Here is an 18,858-nt window from a genome sequence, read left to right as displayed (position 1 = left end):
AGAATGAGAACAAAAGATGATGGAGTAACAATAGAAACCAAAGAGCCCAGGAGTAACATGATACAAAGCTAAAGGGAATACTCATTCCTATCTTTAATTATAGGTTTTTTTCTGAAGTATAGGTGAAGCTAACAAAAGGGGAGTGATTATTAACACAGACAAAACCTTGAAGCAATCTGGAAACCAGTGTAAGGCATGGGAATGGCAAAAAACTCATTGCCCAGGATATGAACAGACATGGAGATCATCTCCCAAGTGCTGTTATAAACTGGGACGTGTTCAAACTCATTTAATTTCCTCAGCTCTTTCATGCTTGTGGAACCTCTCCTACATAAAAGTTTAAAAGGAGGCTGAAAGATTATTGATATTTTCCCAAACTGTGTGTCTGATAGCCTTGCCTCTGTATGCCCTAGCTGCAGTGAGCCCTGGGCTTTGGCCAGTTACCCGTGTCTAACGCTGTCTTGCTAGGACTTCTCACTCCATCCTTGGCTACCAAAGGGTGTGCCAAGCCAGGAGATGTTCTGTTCCTAGCGGTGTGCTTTGGCTGCAGGCTCGCAGCATGATGTGGCAAAGTAGCAAGGGCTCACAGACTGGGAAAAGGAGTAAACAAAATGGAATAATAGAATTACTTAGTTTGGAAAAGACCTCTGAGTTTTAGTCCAACCACAAACCCAGCACCACCACATCCAACACTAAACCATGTCCCCAAGTGCAATATCTACATGTCTTGTAAATACCTCTAGGGATAGTGACTCAACCACTTCCCTGGACAGTTTGTTCTAGTGTTGGCTAACCCCTTCATTAAAGAAATTTTTCCTAATATCCAGTATAAACTTCCCCTGGTGCAACTTGAGGCTGTTTTTTCCTGTAATTTGTTTTCTGGGAGAAGACCCCCACCTTGCTATAACCTCCTTTAACATGTAGAGTACAATAAGGTCCCCCCTGGGCTTTATTTTCTCCATCCTAAACATCCCCTGATGCTTGAAAATGCATCAGACTCGATTGGTCCACATAGAATAAGAAACTATTGTCTTGAAAAAGCGTGACTTCGAAGACACCGGACTTTAGGCAGGTAGAAGGGACTGTAGTTAGCAAAAAGCAGAATGTGAAGTTTAATATTGCGTCCTCATTGTAATTAAACGCTTATGTTAAATGTTTGGGAAAGGGAATCACAGAATCACAAAATGAGTCCTGTTGAAAAGGGACCACAGTGGGTCATCTGGTCCAGCCTCCCTGTTTGAACAGTCATCCCAGAGCACGTGATGGTGCTTCTGGGTCCTTTTCAACTCAGACTGTTCTGTGATTCTCAAGTGAAATTGCTAATTATATATATATATATAAATATATATAAAGTGGCACTATTGCTATTAAATATGGCACAAGATTGTGTTCAGGAGGTTCTTGAACATCTCCAGTGAGGGAGACTCCACAACCTCTTTGAGCAATCTGTTTCGGTGTGTGGTCACCGCATAGTAAAGAAATTCTTCTCATATTCAATGGAACTTCTTGTGCATCGGTTTCTGCCCGTTGCCTCTTGTCCTATTGTTCGGCACGACCGAGAGGAGCCTGGCTCCATCCTCTCACCACCCTCCCTTCAGAAGCCGACAGCCACTGATGAGATCCCCTCTCGGCGGCCTCCCGTCGAAGAGAAGCGAAGCTGCTGGTGGAGAGGAAAGGCGCTATTGTAGTTGCAGAGGAAGGAAGAAGAAGGCGTTTCCCGGTACCCCGGTGCTGTATTTTTCCCAAAGGCCAGATCCCAGACGCCGCCGCCGGCTCCCCCTGGCCCCGGGGCCCGCGCGGGGCGGGGCCGCCGCCGCACGTGACAGGGCGGGCGCCATGGCGGGCGCGGGGGCGGCGCGCGGCAGCCTGGAGCTGGCCGGGGCCGCGGGGCCGCCGGGCCGGGCGGAGCAGCCGCCGAGAGCCGCCGCGATGTCCTCCGTCGCCTCCTACGAGAGCCTGGTGCACGCCGTGTCCGGCGCCGTGGTGAGCGAGCGGGCCGGCACCGGGCGGGGGGCCCGGCGGGCGGAGCGGCCGCGCCGGCCTGGCGGGGGGCGCGGGCCGCCGGCTGCCTTTGTTCGGCCGGGCCGGGCCGGGGCGGGGAACCGGCTCGGGGCTTGGCAAAGCTGGAGGCCGGCGCCGGGCCTGAGCAGCCGGAGCCGCCTCTGAGCCAGCGGGAGCTGCGGGGAGCTGCCCCTCAGAAAGCCGGTTTGGCGCACCTGGAGCTGGGCATCCCTTCAGCGGTGAAAATCTAAACTCGGGCAGAGGGGCAGCACCTCAGCTGTGTAATCCGAGAGCCGGACCGAGCACCGGCCTCCTGCCACGGCCTCAGAAATGCTCAGGAGTCGCGAAGGGTGAGGCAGCGCATAGCTGCTAATCAAAACGTAAAGCGAGCGCAGTGCAGCCGGAGGTGGTTTGTGTCGGTTACTGAATTTAGTTTTACATGTGACGCTTGCAAATTAAAAAAAAAGTCGCATTTAATTCGTGTAGATTTCCTAGCTTGCCCAGCCCTTGAATTTTTCCAAATTCTAGCTCTAAGTAGTAAATCAGCCTTCTGCTTCCAACAGATTAAGAATTTTAGTGCATGTAGCATGTTGGATTGGGCATACTGATGGATAGAAAGAATTCCTCATGTCTCCTGTAGGATGAAAGTTGCTAAATGTTATTGAACGATAAACACTGGAACAGGCTGTCCAGGGAGGTCATGGAGTCTCCCTGTCTGGAGACATTCAAACCCCACCTGAATGCATTCCTGTGTCACCTGCTCTGGGTGACACTGCTTTGAGGGGGGTGGGTTTGGACTGGGTCGTCTTCCAGCCCAGACAATTCAGTGATTCTGTTATAAAGGCTGATTCTAAAAGGAAAACCAAGACTTTAAGGGGTGTTTTGGTTTAATTATAAAAAACCATAAGATTTTTGTCTGCTCTTTAAGTTGTTTTAAGTCTGCTTATTTAAACATCAAAGGCTGTGGGGATTTTGTTTTCACTTTCAAAAAGTGGAGCTCTCTCAAATGATCTCATTATTGAAATACTACCCATTTTTCTTTTGCTGTCTTCTACAGAAGTCAGTGATACTTTCTAGATCTTGCTGTTAGCTTCTCACATACAGATTGCTGTAGTCACACTATGCCCCTGAACAAAGTTTGTGGTGTGAACCAAGCTCATAAATCCATCTGTAAACTCAGAACTGTGTTGAGCTAATGTATCAGAAGCACATGTCAGACCACAACATGATAATTTTTGTTTGTAATCTAATAAACTGAAAGTTCGTATACCTTCTAGGTAACCTAGTCAAATTTGAGATGAAGGAATAGATTTGTGAACAGTAAAAAAAACAAAACCCCGTGCTTGATTTCCTGTCAACTTTAATTGAATTACATAAGTATTCTTTAACTCTGCGTGTAGCTAAAATGTAATCTTCCTGTTGCAAAAGGTATAGGGATGAGAATTTTATGGGAGTATTATAGAGCAGTCAGGCTGCTTCATTGGCAGAATGGTGGCTAAAAAATAGCAGATAAAATTTTTTTATGTGTTTCACGGGTTTTTTTATTACTGTTTTTTATAAAGCCCAGCTTCAGGCTGCGGTCCTGCACACATTTTTTTGGCAGCAGTCACCTCAGACCATTTTTTCTGGCCACCTCTTGGCTCCTGCACCGTTGTTTCTCTGGTGCTGCAGCTGGTCAGTGAACTGATGTGACTGAAGAAGTAGCCCAGTGGAAAAAGTTGTTTTTCAGCCAGGTTAGTTTCTGTGTCTGCATCATTGTGTAGGTGCCCAGAAAGTTATGCCTCCAGCTTGGAGGAGGTAGGGATACAAATACAGTTGACCAAGAGCCTGGGATTACATGAACCAGTCTGTACCTGTCCCTGTGATTATTCAGTGGTAATGTGACTTGGCAAACTACCCAGTGCTGACAGTGAGGTGGTGTGAAGGCTGACAGTGAAGCCTCACCCTTCCGGCAATGCAGGGTAATACATGGCAGCATCTGCTCTGCACTCAGTAGTATAATTTTACCTGCTGGTCCCAATGCAGTTTAGCAAGGAATCTGAGTCCATCTTGAGGGCTTTTGCTGGGGAAAGGACTGGTCCTGCTCATCCTTCTTTTCCTTTCTTCTAGCCATGAAATCCTGTCTCTTCCGTGTGATGCTTCTGGCAGCCTCCTCATCATGTAGTTGAGTTGTTCCATTTGTAAACACAGGAGAAAAGTAACTTGGCTTTTCTATTTCTCTCAATTTAGCAAAAGAAGGGGAGAGGGTAGAAATTGTTTTTTATGTACAGTGATCTATTAGGTCAGTTTAGTTATCTAATGGTGTTCTCTTGAACTATAGTTCCATTGAAGTTTTAAGCCAGTTTGACAGTCAAGCACTGGTGCAGAGTGCTGACAGAGGTGGTCAGTGCTCTGTCAGTGTTTAAGAGGCATTTGGGAAATGCACTTAATGTGCTTTAGCTTTTGGTCAGCCCTAAAGTGGGATGGGGGCAGCAGGATTATGTGATCACTGCAGGTCCTTTCCAACTGAAATAGACTATTCTGTGTCTTGTGGCCACACATCCAATGTGTCCTGTATGATGCTACCTGACTATTTCCTCATTTCCATTTTCTAATTTTGAGTGCAAGTGTGTGTGTGTGTGTTGCTGCTGTGTGGTGCATTGCATTTATCCAGGATAAATCTCATTTTGGGAGGATGGAAGCAGGATAAATTGAGCAGGGGAAAGCTGGAAGTTGTAGTGACTGTGCAGTTGTATTCTGTGTGTAGGTGTAACTGTGTTTTGAGGCTGTCTTCAAAACTGTGGTAATGAAGCTCTCATTAGGAGGAGTATTATGGCTCTTTCTGGCACTTCTTGCTGCTGGCATTACCCTTCTAACTGAAATACGCTTTTTAGAAATTTTCAGTCAGATGGGTTCATTAATCCACTTGCTGTCTAGCTGGGTACATGGTAGGTACTGAGAATGATACAACACAGGACAAGTACATGGGAGACCAAAATCAACTGTTTTGGCAAGAGCCCAAACTAAATGGGTTAAAATAACTAGGTAATTGTGTCCAAGTCTTACATCTGCTACCTAGTGTTTTGAATACTGGAGAAAATTTAAGTCTAGTTAACACTTCAGCATAGAATTGTTTCAGTGTGGAATCACCACACGGAAAATGAATCCTCTGTTGCTGGTTGTAGAGATAGATCCAAGCAGCCTGCTGAGGAGCTGGAGTATTTCCAGAGGCAAAGCTCACTTAAATGTTTGGCATAAGACAGCTGTAGAAAAGCTCAAGTCATACTGTGCACTATACTCTAAACACAGCATGGAGTGACTTGCTATATCCCAGACCTTCCCACCATTGAAACAGTTTGCATGACTGCTAAGAGAAGAGATGCCACAGCTTTAGCAGCCACCTGATGCATGGAAAACAGGTTTACACCAAGCCAGGGAGGGCCTTTTTGAGGGTAATAGGAGGTAGAGAAAGTGCAATGTTTGTTTTCTGATGCCCACTAGATCAACTTTCAGGCTCCAAAAACTTTCTCTTTTGGCAAAAAACTTCTAATGATTTTAATTTTAGCTTGATCTAATGCAAGAGAAAAAAAACAACAAAACCCACAAACCTTATTTGTAAGTATGGGACAAAAAAATGCATTATTATATATGGAGTTTATCCCCCTTTTAAACTTGCTCAGCAGACTGATTTGTGGGTGAGAAGTGAAGGGTTACAAGAGTCTAACAGGCACTGTATAAGCAACTGATAAACTATACAGCCAGTTTATTTTGTTTTTCAGGGCAGTATGACTGCAATGACTGTATTTTTTCCTTTGGATACAGCTAGGCTTAGACTTCAGGGTAAGTGTCAAAATCTAGTTTCTTTGTACAATGGTGTTTCTGTTCATCTTGGCCTGGGTGGTTGTAGGGGGGGAGGTTCTACGTGAACAAGAGTCTTCTTACTTGTGGCACAGTAACACCATTTTTCCAGTTGAAGGTAATTCTTCCTTTTGAAAGTTGGGCAACCTTTTAATTAGCTGAAAAGGCTGTGTGCTCTGTGGCTTATAAAGGATTATCTAAAACCAAAGACAAAAACAAAGATGTGAGATTGAACAGGATTTGTGTGTTGTTTTTGGCTGCTGAGAACACTTCAAAATGCAGGGGCAATATCATGAAAAACAGGTCTAGAATTATTCCAGAGGATGTTTTAAAGGGAAAAGTCAGGGCTAGAATTGAGATTAGGAATATCCAATATTTACAAAAATGCATCTAGGTATAAACTGTGTTGTTCTAAAACTCTGTCTTCTAATCGAAAGTCACAGAATCACCAAGCATTTTAGAGCTATGACTAAAGTTGTGTTAAGAGCTGGAGGGAGATCATCAGCCAGGTTGCCTGAAATATGTGGTTGAGAAACGAACAGCTTTCAGTGCAGGAAGAGACTGCTTTGCTAAGGCTTAGCTGTTTGCAGATGAACTGTAGGAGATTGCTCTGCTACTGGTGCTAGTCTGCTGTCCAAGGAATAATTTTGAGAGCAGCTAGGCAGGTCCAATTCTAGCCCTTTACCTAGGGGAACCCACCTTCAGTTCAACTCACAACTATTAGGAACTGGTAAATCCAGGTACTCTGAAGCACAACAGAACCTGCCACTCTGGGGAAGAATGAAAAAAGGAAGTAGTCTTACCTAGCAAAAAAAAATAAGGAGAAATAGGATATTTCTGTCCTTTATGAGGAAGATGAAACATGTATTTGTAGGGTATATTCAGAATTGTGAGGATAAGGACTTGAAAAAGAGTGCTAAAAATTTGAATCACCTAAAAGTTTGATTCTTTTGCTTTCCAGTTGATGAGAAGCGGAAGTCAAAGACAACACCAGCAGTCCTTTTGGAAATAATCAAAGAAGAAGGCCTGTGAGTAGATAATAATTTTCTAATTTTGTCATCTTGTAGACAAGCTCTAAAACTAAATTGAATATGCTTTTAAAGTGGAACACTTAGCCTGTATCTATGTAGACAGATTTTTATTCCTAATTGAAATGTCTCTACACAAGTGTGATATGACTTACATAGTCTTATGTGTTCATCTTTAGCTAACTAGGATTAACTTCCTTGAGCACCTTATGCAATTGCTCTGTTCAGTGATGTAACTGTGCCTTCATTAGTGAGGTAGCTTTGCCTCCTCAGAAATGCAAATATACCTTCACATACTTGATCAACCAGCTTTGTCTGCCTGGATTCTTGGGTGTGTCAATTTCTCAGTAACCAAGATGAAACTCCTGGACAACTGAGCCACTTTCAGGAGGAGAAATGAGACATGTTTCCCAGTTGGAAGGTTTTTTCCTCTCCTAAGCATGTAGAAGTAAACAACACATGACACTTTATACTGGTGGGATTCAACATCTATCTAAAAGCACAGATGTGCTGTGCTTTAGTATTTGTCATAGTCTGAGCTGAGCTGTCTGGGAAAAACAGTTTATGCCTGTCCTTGTTAGAAGTATTTTCCCAACTGAATCCCTGGAACTCCTAACTAGACTAGAGCTTAAACTAGACATTAAAGCTGACAAAAGTTTAACTTGGCCCATAATGCTGTGTCACCTTTGAACTTGGGCAGTTGTATGCATGAGGAATTCTCTGTCAGCTGATCTCTCTTGTTCTCCTTCCCACATTACCACTGTCATGTGAGGGTGGCAAGTAAACTTCAATTAAAAAACGAAAAGAAAGAAAAGAGTAAAAAAAAAATAAAATTGAAGTTGTCTGAGGTAGAAAGACTGCAAAAGTGGTCATCCTGCTTTTCCTGTGAAGGAGAAAAATCAGTCACTCAACAAGAGAGGAACATTACTACTTCCGAAGGCATTGGGAAGGCCCGGTGAAGCAGTGGTACTAATTTAGATGTATCTAAAGTAACAAAAAAACTCCAGACAGCAACAAATCTGGAATGTGATGTGAGATCATAAACATTTTGCTCAGATAAGCTTGTAGAGTCTTGTCTCATTACCATACTTTTGTGAGACTCTCTTGTCTAGGTAAAGCAAATAGGTTGAGCTAAAGGACTTCCTGCAGAAGTTTATCAAGCAGCTTTCTTCCCTGCACTCCCTTCCTTTTCTAGGTGATCTGAAAGGTGTTCACTAGTGTACACTAAGTTTTTCTCAAGATTGCAATGAATCATGGATGCTACTATTGACAACTTAAGTTTTTAAAATAAGCTCATGGGTTTTGTTTTAGTTTCATGTTTTGTACTGCAAGATGTTTAATTTGAAAATCGTCAGAAGTCATTCTTAATAAATCAACCAAGCCCAAACTAACACTCAGTTAGAGGACATGCTCCCTAGAGGATGTTTCTTTCTTTCTTTTCCAGCACATAAGAGATAGGTAATATAAGAATTCTTTTAATTTGGCTTATGAATAACTGCAAAGTCACTTAATTTGTAACTGTATGGTTAGCTTTAACTTCAGAAGCAGTTGTAACAATAAGGTGTATTATCAGCTACATGGGAGGGAGAAGCACTCATTGGATTTGAGATGAAAAAGTAGCATTTACATTTTAAGAAAAGTCATATGTGGTGTTTACCAGCCTTGCATCTTTTACAGTCTTATTAGAGATCCTTAAATTCTATGTACGCCCAGTATTTTAATGAATTCTAAAGATCCTCCATAATTACAACTGTTGAGGTGATTTTTTATGCTTTTAACATGATACCAGTTGTCTGTTCATTCTGTGCAACTCCAGTGAAGGTGTGTATCATTATCTTTCGTTGAGATATGTTGTAGAACATGCTGGGAATGTAGGATAGCTGTTGAAGTGTCCCTGTTTTACAGGATCATCAGGCCTGTCACAGAAGGGAGCTTTGTTAGTCCATTGTTACGAAATCATTCCTAAATCAAGACAGGTTTAGATGATACTCAGTTTTTCATCTGTGATTAATCTAGCTAAATTTAAGTAGGTAATGCCTTTTTCTTACTTATCTGACTGATTTGCCCTAGATTTTACAGTAAGGCATTTGTTAGAAATTCTTCCCACCTGTATATCTTGTGTCCCCAGGTTGCATCCTTTGCAAAACTCTCCTAGGTGTAGGATATGAATTTCGGTAACTAGTCTTCAATTTTTAAATTTTGTGTGAGAATCCAGATACTTTTTTTTCCTTACTCAGGAGTTAAGTTACCATTGCTGATAAAGACATACCTAGTTAGTACTTCCTGTAGTATACAGCATTGTATCTCTGGGATCCTCTACCAACACATAAAATCAGCCAGATCACATAAATACTTTGCTGATTCTTACTGTGATTTTTTGCTCTCCATTAGGTTGGCACCATATCGAGGATGGTTCCCTGTTATCTCCAGCCTTTGCTGCTCCAATTTTGTTTATTTTTATACATTTAATAGTCTTAAAGCCCTCTGGGTCAAAGGCCAGCATTCAACCACTGGAAAAGACTTGGTTCTTGGGGTTGTTGCAGGTAATACTTAAAAATCTACATTTTGTCAAGGATGTATTTTTGGTATATTCCATCTAATGATTTTCTTTATGAAGTCCTCTGGAGGCCACACTGAGTGCTCACACTTCCCACTGTATGCGGACCTGCTTCTTTCTGATTGCTCCTCTGTGTCGTCCCCGCCTCATACGGAGATGCATAACCCATTCCTGTTGTGAGTTCCAGCACGAACCACAGTGCTCTTGTGGCTTAGTGTGATGCTTGTTTCTGGTGTGCTGCTTACCAGGTACCTAAGCATCATCACTGAGATGCTGAAGGCAAGTGGCAGAGAGAGATGATAGCTGGGTTTTTTTCAGAGGAAAAGATATATGCCGATTTTGAAGTAATTTAAATTACAGTAAGAAATTTTAATGTAAGTATTTGGTTGTCAGTTTTCAGACTTGGTTTTGGGTTGTCACCTGAAAATGACAGGAAGTTCCTAGATATATACAGGTCCAATGGACCATATGTTCTTTTTTATTCTGTCCTCTTACGTGGATGCTGCAGTGCCTTCTTTGAAGGGATAGTAACATTAGTGACTTTTCTAGCACATCCAGTGTGAAAAGTTACCACTGTGGGCTTTGTGTTTGCTGGTGATATTCTTTGGGTTCTGTTGCTCATGCAAATGCATAGAATCAAATGCATAGAATCAAACAATTAAAAAAAAACCAAAAAAACAAACAAAACTGTAAAAAAGGCCTCTGGGTTTGGGGTTTTTTTTTTTCTGGGGGTTGGGGGAGGAGTTGGTAGTTTCTTTTATTTTCAGTGTAGGTATAATGACTGGCTGAATAGCTGGTGGAAGTAAAGAAGGAAATTCTTAAGTTGGCTGTATGTCTGCATTAAAATTCCACATAAGTATATTTTGGAATAAAGGCTACAGGAATTAGGGTATAAATTATCATTTACTTTTCCCATGTGCTGTGTTGGTTTTTTCCTTCTTCGTACCAGAAATTTCAGTAGCATGTGAATCAGGGGGGAAAAGGGGATAAGAAAACATATGAAACCTTCTGTTTCATGCTGATTTTCTTTGTGCTGTGTTTTGCATTAGGAGTAGTGAATGTACTCTTGACTACCCCTCTCTGGGTGGTGAACACACGCCTGAAGCTGCAGGGTGCAAAATTCAGAAATGAAGACATTGTACCAACCAATTACAGAGGCATAATAGGTAAACCCCTGTTGTTGTCTTCAACCAAAGAGAAGTTAATGAAATTAAATGTATCAAGGACTTGGAAGACTTTAGTTCATGTAACTGTTTTCACCTTGTAATCTATGCTATTCTTTCACTTCGCAGTCATTGAGTTTTACAGGAAAGTGGACTTGGCTATTTGTGATGGTAATTAGGAGTTTGCAGTGTGCACTCCTGTAACTGAAATACCTTTTGCAAGGGCACATATGTTATCATAGAGATAGTGGTGCAATAGTGAACCCCATGAAGTGGTAGCTGGTAGTCTTGAGTTTGGACAGACAGTCTGAAAATTGAACTTCACTCCCCTTAATCACTGGCATGTTCAGGCTGTCCTTCTTTTAAAACCAACTAACCAAATAAACATTACTATTATTTTGAAGAAGGTTTGGAAGACCTTAATGTGGATGCTACACTTGTAAAAAAAAAAGATGATCTTCCCTTGCAGATGATAAATGTTGTTTATGTTAATGGTGATACAAACAAGAACCTCCTTTGTCACTACCTTTCTGTTAACTTCTGGATTAAAATGGAAGATAAAAATACTTGCATAAAAGACTGTGTGGATTTTTATACACTTTGAATATTAGGCTTTAAGAGTAACTTCTCTTATATTTTATATTCAGAGTTCTGTACTCAAAATGTTAATGTGTTTTTCCCTCACATTTTGTCTCAGATGCCTTTCATCAGATAGTACGAGATGAAGGAGTCTTAGCTCTGTGGAATGGTACTTTCCCCTCCTTGCTGCTGGTCTTCAATCCCGCCATACAGTTTATGTTTTATGAAGGCTTTAAACGAAAGCTTCTGAAAAAGCGGGTGCAAGTGAGTATGTTTTGAGGCCAGATGATGAACATGCTCTGTTACAAGACAGGTTTTTTGAAATGCATCACTTGAACAAATTCAGACTATAGGTTTGGTTTTGGTTCTTGTGTTTTCAAGTGATTTTTTGAATTAGTGTGTCTAAAAAGGGTTCAGGTGTGTGAAATGAGATGAGAATCTTTCCTGTCCCTAGGGAAGAGATTCCTGTAATAAATTCTTTACCTGTAAAAATGAAACTGAACCTTTGGTCCACATTTGTTTGCATATGTTCACAGGTCTTGATTTAAAGTAGAGTTTTCAATTCTAATATATCTTTTTTATATATTTACATACTGACTGTTTTGAGATCTGCTTTTAACGATTTTTGCAGTATATAATAACCTGTTTTTACTTGAAGACCTCAGTTTTTCAGTATAATTTTCCCAAGGATGGACACTAGAATTAGACATAGCATTGCAATCATAACTTCCTGATTTTCTGGATAGAAGTATAATTGCTTTTCTGGCCCTGCTTTTTAGTGCTCTTCTTTTTCCTTATTCTTTCTTCTTGTCTATATCAGATATAGAATCTCAGCTGAACTCACGTTCTGTTCCTTTTGTGTTCCAACAAACTGAAAAGCATTTGTATTACATTTTCAGATAACATCATAATGTATCTTTAAGATGAGGTGCTTTGCTGTTAATTTGTGATTTTAGAATGTTAGGTCATACCAGTATGTTACCAAGCCATCTTGTTTTTCCCCAAGACATAGTGAGATTATTTTTATATAAGATTTTTGCATCATCAATGAGACTTTGGGTTTTTTACTGTCTTTAGTTAGTACTGCAGCTGTAGCACCCCATTTGTGCCTGATGGATCTCCTCAGTTACATCATGCACATTTTTTTTTGAATGATGAGCTTAGCTTCCATCAACACTGTTATTTTCTTATTGGCTAATAACAATTTATTTATTTATTTATATGTATTTATTTCTTGTGCTTCTTTTAAATTACTTAGTTTCATCTTGAATTAGGACATTTCTTTGTCCATGATCAGTGAAGAGGGGGAAAAAGGTTTTTTCCAGCTAGGAATGGGAATTTTTATTTTGGAAAACATTTTTCTTCCTATTTGTCCTAAATATATCAGGTTGACCTTTCTAAAGATGTGCATGCTTGAGTGTATTTTTGATTGCAATCAATATGTTTTAGAATATATTTTGAGCATGTTTTGATAAGGGCACCTACTTATGTTCAGTGATTAATTCACACTGTTAGACTGAGGTGCACTGTAATCAGCTTAGGCTGTAACAATATATTTGGTGCATCCTGGAGTAGTGTGAGTTTTGGTGCTGAGGATGGGCTTTCAGCAGGGGTTCTTACCTAATAAGGGATGAGATTTTTAGCCTAAGGCATTGAGACTAAAATTCTGCCTGGGAGTGTAGTGATTATGTCTCAGGAAAACAGAGTGATGTTCAAGGGATCTTTTGCTGTCACTCTTCCACAAGCACCATATGACGTTCCACTGCTGCAAAAACTGAAATGCTAATTGATTGATGGTGTGCTTAAATGATATTTCCTTATCTTTTGTCTACTCTCAGTGCTTTGAAATGGTCTCATTGTATGGCCTTATATCAACCATGTTTTTGTAGTCTAGTTATATTGAGAAATGAGAAAACAGGTGGAAGTTACAAACAAACTGTACCATGTGGGAAAGTTAGTTGAACCATAACCTACTCTTTAAAATGACAAGACCCTGAGATTTCATGAAATCTTTATGCCGAATATCCTTAGATAGTCTTAGATAGTACAGAATCCCCAAATACAAATGGATAATTGGCTGTTTTGGTACTACGTAGAAGTAAATTTGTTCTTTATCCATTGAACAGCTCACATCTTTGGATGCTTTTGTCATTGGTGCAATAGCCAAAGCAGTTGCCACCACTCTCACTTATCCTCTGCAGACAGTACAGTCAATTCTGCGGGTAAGTAGTAATTGCATTTCACGGTAACTCTGCCTCTGACGTGGTCTGTATGATGCAAGCCTTGTTCACAGGACTTGTTTTTATTTGTGTTAATGAACCCATTGCCTTGGGAGGCATTTTTTCCCAATGTAGGTCATTGATTAGAATGGCTCTCCTTTTTTTGGTTTTGATTGAGCTTGGTATATTGGTGCGCATTTGTTTCAAGTAGCTGATAGGATTGTCAGTGTATTGTATTGGTGTAGTGTCTCACAGAAGGTGATGCATTGTACTGCTTTTAGGCACTACAAAATGTACATTTACTTCTTGGAATATAAGTGCAAAATGTGTCAAGAGGGAAGTTAAAATTAAGTCTTCTAAAACCAGCCTGTTTCCAGATGACCTATGGTAATTTAAAAAAAAAAAAAAAGTTTTATTCATAGGTTTTGTTGTTCAGATGGTGGTCTGACCTTGTCATTGTCCAGAATGTAATTCAACAGGGGAAGCTGAACTCCCTCATAAATAATATCTTTAACCTCATAAATAATATATTTAACCCTCATAAATAATATCTTTAACCTTCATAAATAATATATTTAACCACTTGCCTGGCCATGTAGGCTAATTGTGGTGTTAATGGAAACACTTGCATTTATTCTTACTTGCAATTTGTATATATGTTGGATAATGCTGCTGCCTTCAGAGTGTACCAATATTGTTGTAATATTGACACCAGACAAAACTGGGGAGTAGGAGGGAAGGAGAGACCTGGTGATGCATAAGCATATTGTACTTTAAACTGTGTAACAGTTAAATATTATTAAGTGTTTCCACATGAAATATATTTTCCTAAGTAAGGAGGAGCCTTAACTTGCCTGTACAGTAAAGCCATTGTGTATGTTCTAAAACTTGGACAAATTTGGAGAATGAGTTGAATTACTGAAAACAAGCCTTCCATGCTAAGAGTATCACTTTTCAGACTTTTCTAATGAGGGAATTTTTGTGTTAATAGTTCATCTGGAAAAAATATTTTTCAAGCAAATTTCATAATAATTTGTAATAAATGTATCTTGATTTTTTGTAACTGTAAAAAGATAGTTAGGATGCTGTATTTCAAATACTGTGTAATTTTGTCAGGAGTCATGTTTTCTGAAGTTTGCCTAATTTTTGATCAGCTGAACCTGTGTTTTCTTTCAATGCCTTATCCTGTTTTAACAGCCTGGGCACGTCTCAGTAGTAGCTAAACTAATAACACAGGCTTCTGCTACTGGAGTGGCAGATACAGAAAAACATTTAAGCAAAAATATCTCTGTTTGGATAAGTTGCAACATCAGTCAATTTCTAATTTGTGATGCTCCTGTTTTCTCCTGGTGTGAGGGAGAGCTGGAAGGAAAGTTGGAGTGCTCTGTTTTAGCCCTGAGCATTGCACAGCAGTGCAGGTCTCATGGGGCTGCAGCCATATAACAGCTTCAGCCCTTTCCATGGTTCCTAGAGAAGTGGTTACAGTCTTGAGGCTTCATGATATTTCTGTTTCCTTTCAGCTTTTTGAATAAAATTCTTCTGACTCTTAATAGCAGTGTTAAAAAAAAAAAAAAAAAAGAAAAATCCCGTGCCAGTCCATCCTCTCCCTGTGATGATGGGGAACACAAAGACCCTGTCTCTAGTTCTGCAGTCACTAGGGATGACTTCTTTCTTTGCTCTATGAAAGAATAGCCAGGAGCTCTGAGCACAACTGTCAAGGACAGCAGGAATGTGTGTCTGTGACATCTTTGCTGTCCAGTTCAGATTTGCTCTACTTTGTGACATGTTTTCTAATCTAAAGTTGGTATTGTTCTAGCTAATGAAGTTTTTGTTACTCACACTAAGTGATGTTAAAAAGAAGGTTATGAGTAAAGGCTTAGTATTTTCAGAAATAATATTCTGCATGAAAAAAAATAAAATATATAGTTGCAGGTGTTTTTAAAAACAATTTTAGCAGATTTGCACACAAACTAATGTAAGCTCAATATAATTAATATAAACTTACATATCATAACTAAATTCTGTCATCAAAATAGTACAGGGCTTTTTTTTTTTTTCTTTTTAACCTTAAACCTTTAGAAACTTACTCTTTTTTGAAAGTTATTAGGGTTCTTTGTAATAAAGTCTCTACACCTTTGCTTTCAACTCTGTCACAGTTCTCTTACTGACATATAATGAACTGTTATCTTGTGTAATTGACAGTGATAGCAGCTTCCAGGTTTGCCATTTGATATGTCCTTCTCCCAGTCATTAAAACTATGGACACTGGTGTTACTCATTGTGCAGTGAAACTGTTCTTTAGCCTGTGTGTCAGTAAAGAGCCAATAAATGAAATTTGCCTCTGGAGGTACAGCAGTACCATTAATGTTCTCAGTGATCCCAGATGAAAAAGTTGTCTTTAAAACTGAAATCTTTTTTTTCACTGTCATAGAGAATGTTAATCCCGTTGGGAAATCTTCTGCAGTAAACACTGAAGTGCTAACATCCTGGTGAAAAATTAATGGTTTCTTCTGTCTTGATGGACCTTTGTTTGTAGTACAAAAATTGTCTAGTGGTGGAGAAAAGAGGAGAATGAGGCACCTTATGGTGGTGTAGTGTGGAAGCCTGTGAATAATCTGGGCAGTGACTGACACTGTAACTTAGCAATTTTTGGGGGGCATGTCTGAGTCTTTGACAATCACTTTTAACACTGATTTGTCAGTATCAAATGAGTAGTTGCTGATAAGAAGATTGTGGATTTTGAGTGCATATTTACCTAATAACAGGGGGTTTCCACTAGCATTCTGTGGCTGCTGTTTCCACCCAAGTTATTATGACACATAGTAAAGGAACCTGTATCATCCTAGCATTCTCTTAAAATTTCTGAGCTACCTGAAATCAGGGGGCATACTTTACCTACTGTCAATGGCAATTTCTTACACCTAAGAAATAGCAGTTGCCTAAGCATGTTCTGAGAAAAAAATTATCCAACATGCAGTTGCTCAAGATCACCTTTCTTAGCACAGAAGCTTAATGCAGTCTCAAAAAGCTATTAGGCTGTGCTGTTACAAATACAAGTGTGCCAGCTCTTGTATATTAATAATTCATAGTTACAGCTTGCTGACAGTACTATCGACCTGTATCAGATAAGAGTATCAATGAATGCTAGAAAAGGAGTTGCTGAAATTGCTAGTTTAACTCTACAGCAGCAGCTATCATGCCTACTGAAAACCAGCTTGGGGATAAGCAAGTGCATTGAGTAAAAGAGAAATATTATTTAGGTCAGGTACGTGGTGGATCAAACAATTTTGAATTCTTCCACAGCAGTTCATGCATAAGTGCTCCAGGACCATTGCTGGGCAGATAAATTTTGTGTTCAGTTTTGCAGTCTCAATGTAGTAATGATTTGCAGATGTCTGAGAGTCTGAATCTTTGCAAAGTGAAAGCTGAGAAAGCCAGAAAGAACTTGCTTTGAGTGTCATATTCTTATTAAGACTCTGCAAATTACACTTTTGAGATCTTGAAAACTGCTTCCTGCAGAGCAACTGAAAGGGAGGAAATATTTGTTGGACTCCATCTTCAAACCAAACCAAATTACAGTAGAATGAACGATTTTAATGCTTGCAGTGAGAGCTTTGGCTTCTGTTCTCTGTTGGTGGTCCTATAATGTGGAAAATGTTTAAAGAGGTTTAGGGTAGGGTCTCCAGATTTCATGCATGTATGGTGTTCTCTGCCAAGCACAGTGGAGAAACAGTACAGCAAAATACTCTTCTTCCTTTTCAGTTTGGACGTCACAGGTTGAACCCAGAGAACCGAACACTAGGCAGTCTTAGAAATGTTCTTTACCTTCTTCAGCAGAGAGTGAGGTGAGCTTTCTCATTTTGTTTCTCCTACCATGATAGAGAAGACTTGAATATTACTAATATTTCAAAAATGTTGCTGGATCTGGATTTTGTTTCCTTTTGCCTCCTTTAAACTTGACATTTGAGTCAACCTGGTTTTTGTAATATATTGTAGAGTAAGCCCACAAACACAAATTCTCCTTAATGTCTGTACAGTAAATGACATCAAGAATACATAAGGATACTAATTCATTTCACATCTCAACTTGAAGCAGGTTTCTTGCACAAAAGACCTTAAATTGCTGCAGAATTTTTTCTTTAAAATATTATTAAACATAGCTGGCTCAAGATCAAGAATGGGTTTAAGATTACTACAGTTGTCATTAACTTTTGATATTGATTTCTCTTTGTAGTGTACAGATTTACTTACAGAAAGCTATTCATACTTGTTTTCTTGTTTGGTTTTTTTCTCCTCCTTAGGCGCTTTGGATTAATGGGACTCTATAAAGGCCTTGAAGCAAAGCTTCTGCAAACAGTCCTTACTGCTGCTCTTATGTTTCTGGTGTATGAGAAACTGACTGCTGCAACCTTCACAGTCATGGGATTAAAGCACTCGCGCAGACATTGAAAAGGAACCTATGCCAAAGATACTGGGTCTAGAAATCACATTCCATTCTTGAGACCTGGCTGGGTAACAAAGGGTCCTCACTTTCTCTGCTTCTCTTCTTAGCCACCTTTATCTCCAGTATTTGGAGAAATCTGGAATATGCTCTATAGGACCTGTTGCCACGAATTCAGGGAGAGCCCATTCTCTATTGTTCTGTGTACTCACTGTGTTAAGGAAAAAACCAGAGACCTTATTTAAGCACTTGACATGAAATTTAAACTATTATGTGATTTGGTTGTTTGGTTGCTATTTTTGGCAAGGATGATTATCTCTCACTATGCTTTCTTCTTTGCCCTCAAATCGTCCTTAGCTCTTCTTGTATCTTTACCTTCTGTCAGCAGCTGGTGGGGCTGGTTTTGTGTTATTTTCCTTGACCTGTCACCTGTGACCTGACCTGTGACCTTGTCACTTCATATTTGATTCATTAAAATAATTCATAAAGAATAACATTTTTGGCATGGTTTTCCTTTACCTTCAAGTATATTTGTGGCACAAGATCTGATGTTGCCCCAAATACCTGGTGGTGAGGTCTCTGGACTCCTGGAATGGATATTACAAGTGAGTGTGCAGTCTGGCTTCTTGAATCCAGCTATTTTTAATCTTGAGAATTTTGAATGCAAATACTGCCTAGGCAGGAGGAAGATAACCTCTTGCTTTCTCAACCTGAGTCCCTCAAGATGCCTCAAATGGGCTTGCTACAGAAATACATGAAGTTTTGTGACCCTGTTCCTTGTGAGAGTATGTGAATTCACACCATGTTCTTATGCAGACAGGGGGCACTGCCATATGCTTCAGAAGTGCTATGCCTGCTCAAAAATGTGCTTTGTTTATTTTTCCACTGATATTCCCAGACCATAAAAGTCATAACTGTTGTCCCAGTTAGTGTACATGCTTATGTTCTTTTGCATAATTTTGATCAATATTCCTAGACCCTAAAATCCAAATTAAATTATGCTCTGTCCGTTGTTAAGTTGGCAGTAGGATTG

General features: G+C 39.9%; 1 protein-coding gene across 3 annotated transcripts; it reads left to right on the top strand.

Annotated features, from left to right (window-relative positions):
- The first annotated feature begins 1,825 nt into the window (after positions 1-1,825).
- On the top strand, positions 1,826-18,319 carry SLC25A17 (solute carrier family 25 member 17). 3 transcript variants are annotated; one of them, XM_086885687.1, is made up of 10 exons: positions 1,869-1,983; positions 4,111-4,198; positions 5,760-5,820; positions 6,800-6,866; positions 9,258-9,409; positions 10,473-10,589; positions 11,284-11,429; positions 13,292-13,387; positions 17,147-17,229; positions 17,686-18,319. In XM_086885687.1, exons 3-10 carry the CDS (start codon positions 5,766-5,768, stop codon positions 17,831-17,833), a joined length of 864 nt encoding a protein of 287 aa, XP_086741813.1. In that variant the 5' UTR covers positions 1,869-1,983; positions 4,111-4,198; positions 5,760-5,765; the 3' UTR covers positions 17,834-18,319. The 3 variants fall into 3 exon arrangements, with proteins under 3 accessions (XP_086741812.1, XP_086741813.1, XP_086741814.1); XM_086885686.1 differs by lacking the exon at positions 4,111-4,198 and having other exon boundaries at positions 1,826-1,983; XM_086885688.1 differs by lacking the exons at positions 1,869-1,983; positions 4,111-4,198 and adding an exon at positions 2,061-2,351.
- Positions 18,320-18,858: the final 539 nt, after the last annotated feature.

This window comes from Cyanistes caeruleus, chromosome 4, assembly GCF_971803275.1.
Source record: "Cyanistes caeruleus chromosome 4, bCyaCae1.hap1.1, whole genome shotgun sequence".
In the NCBI taxonomy this organism is placed as follows: domain Eukaryota; kingdom Metazoa; phylum Chordata; class Aves; order Passeriformes; family Paridae; genus Cyanistes; species Cyanistes caeruleus.
The sequence above is the reverse complement of the archived record's forward strand: the minus strand, read 5'-3'. Positions and strand labels throughout refer to the sequence as shown.

Coding starts and splice junctions, on each gene's coding strand:
- SLC25A17 (XM_086885686.1), top strand. CDS start 1,837: ATGGCGGGCGCGGGGGCGGCGCGCGGCAGCCTGGAGCTGGCCGGGGCC. Junction 6,867..9,257: donor ATAATCAAAGAAGAAGGCCT/GTGAGTAGATAA, acceptor GCTCTCCATTAG/GTTGGCACCATATCGAGGAT. Junction 10,590..11,283: donor CAATTACAGAGGCATAATAG/GTAAACCCCTGT, acceptor ATTTTGTCTCAG/ATGCCTTTCATCAGATAGTA.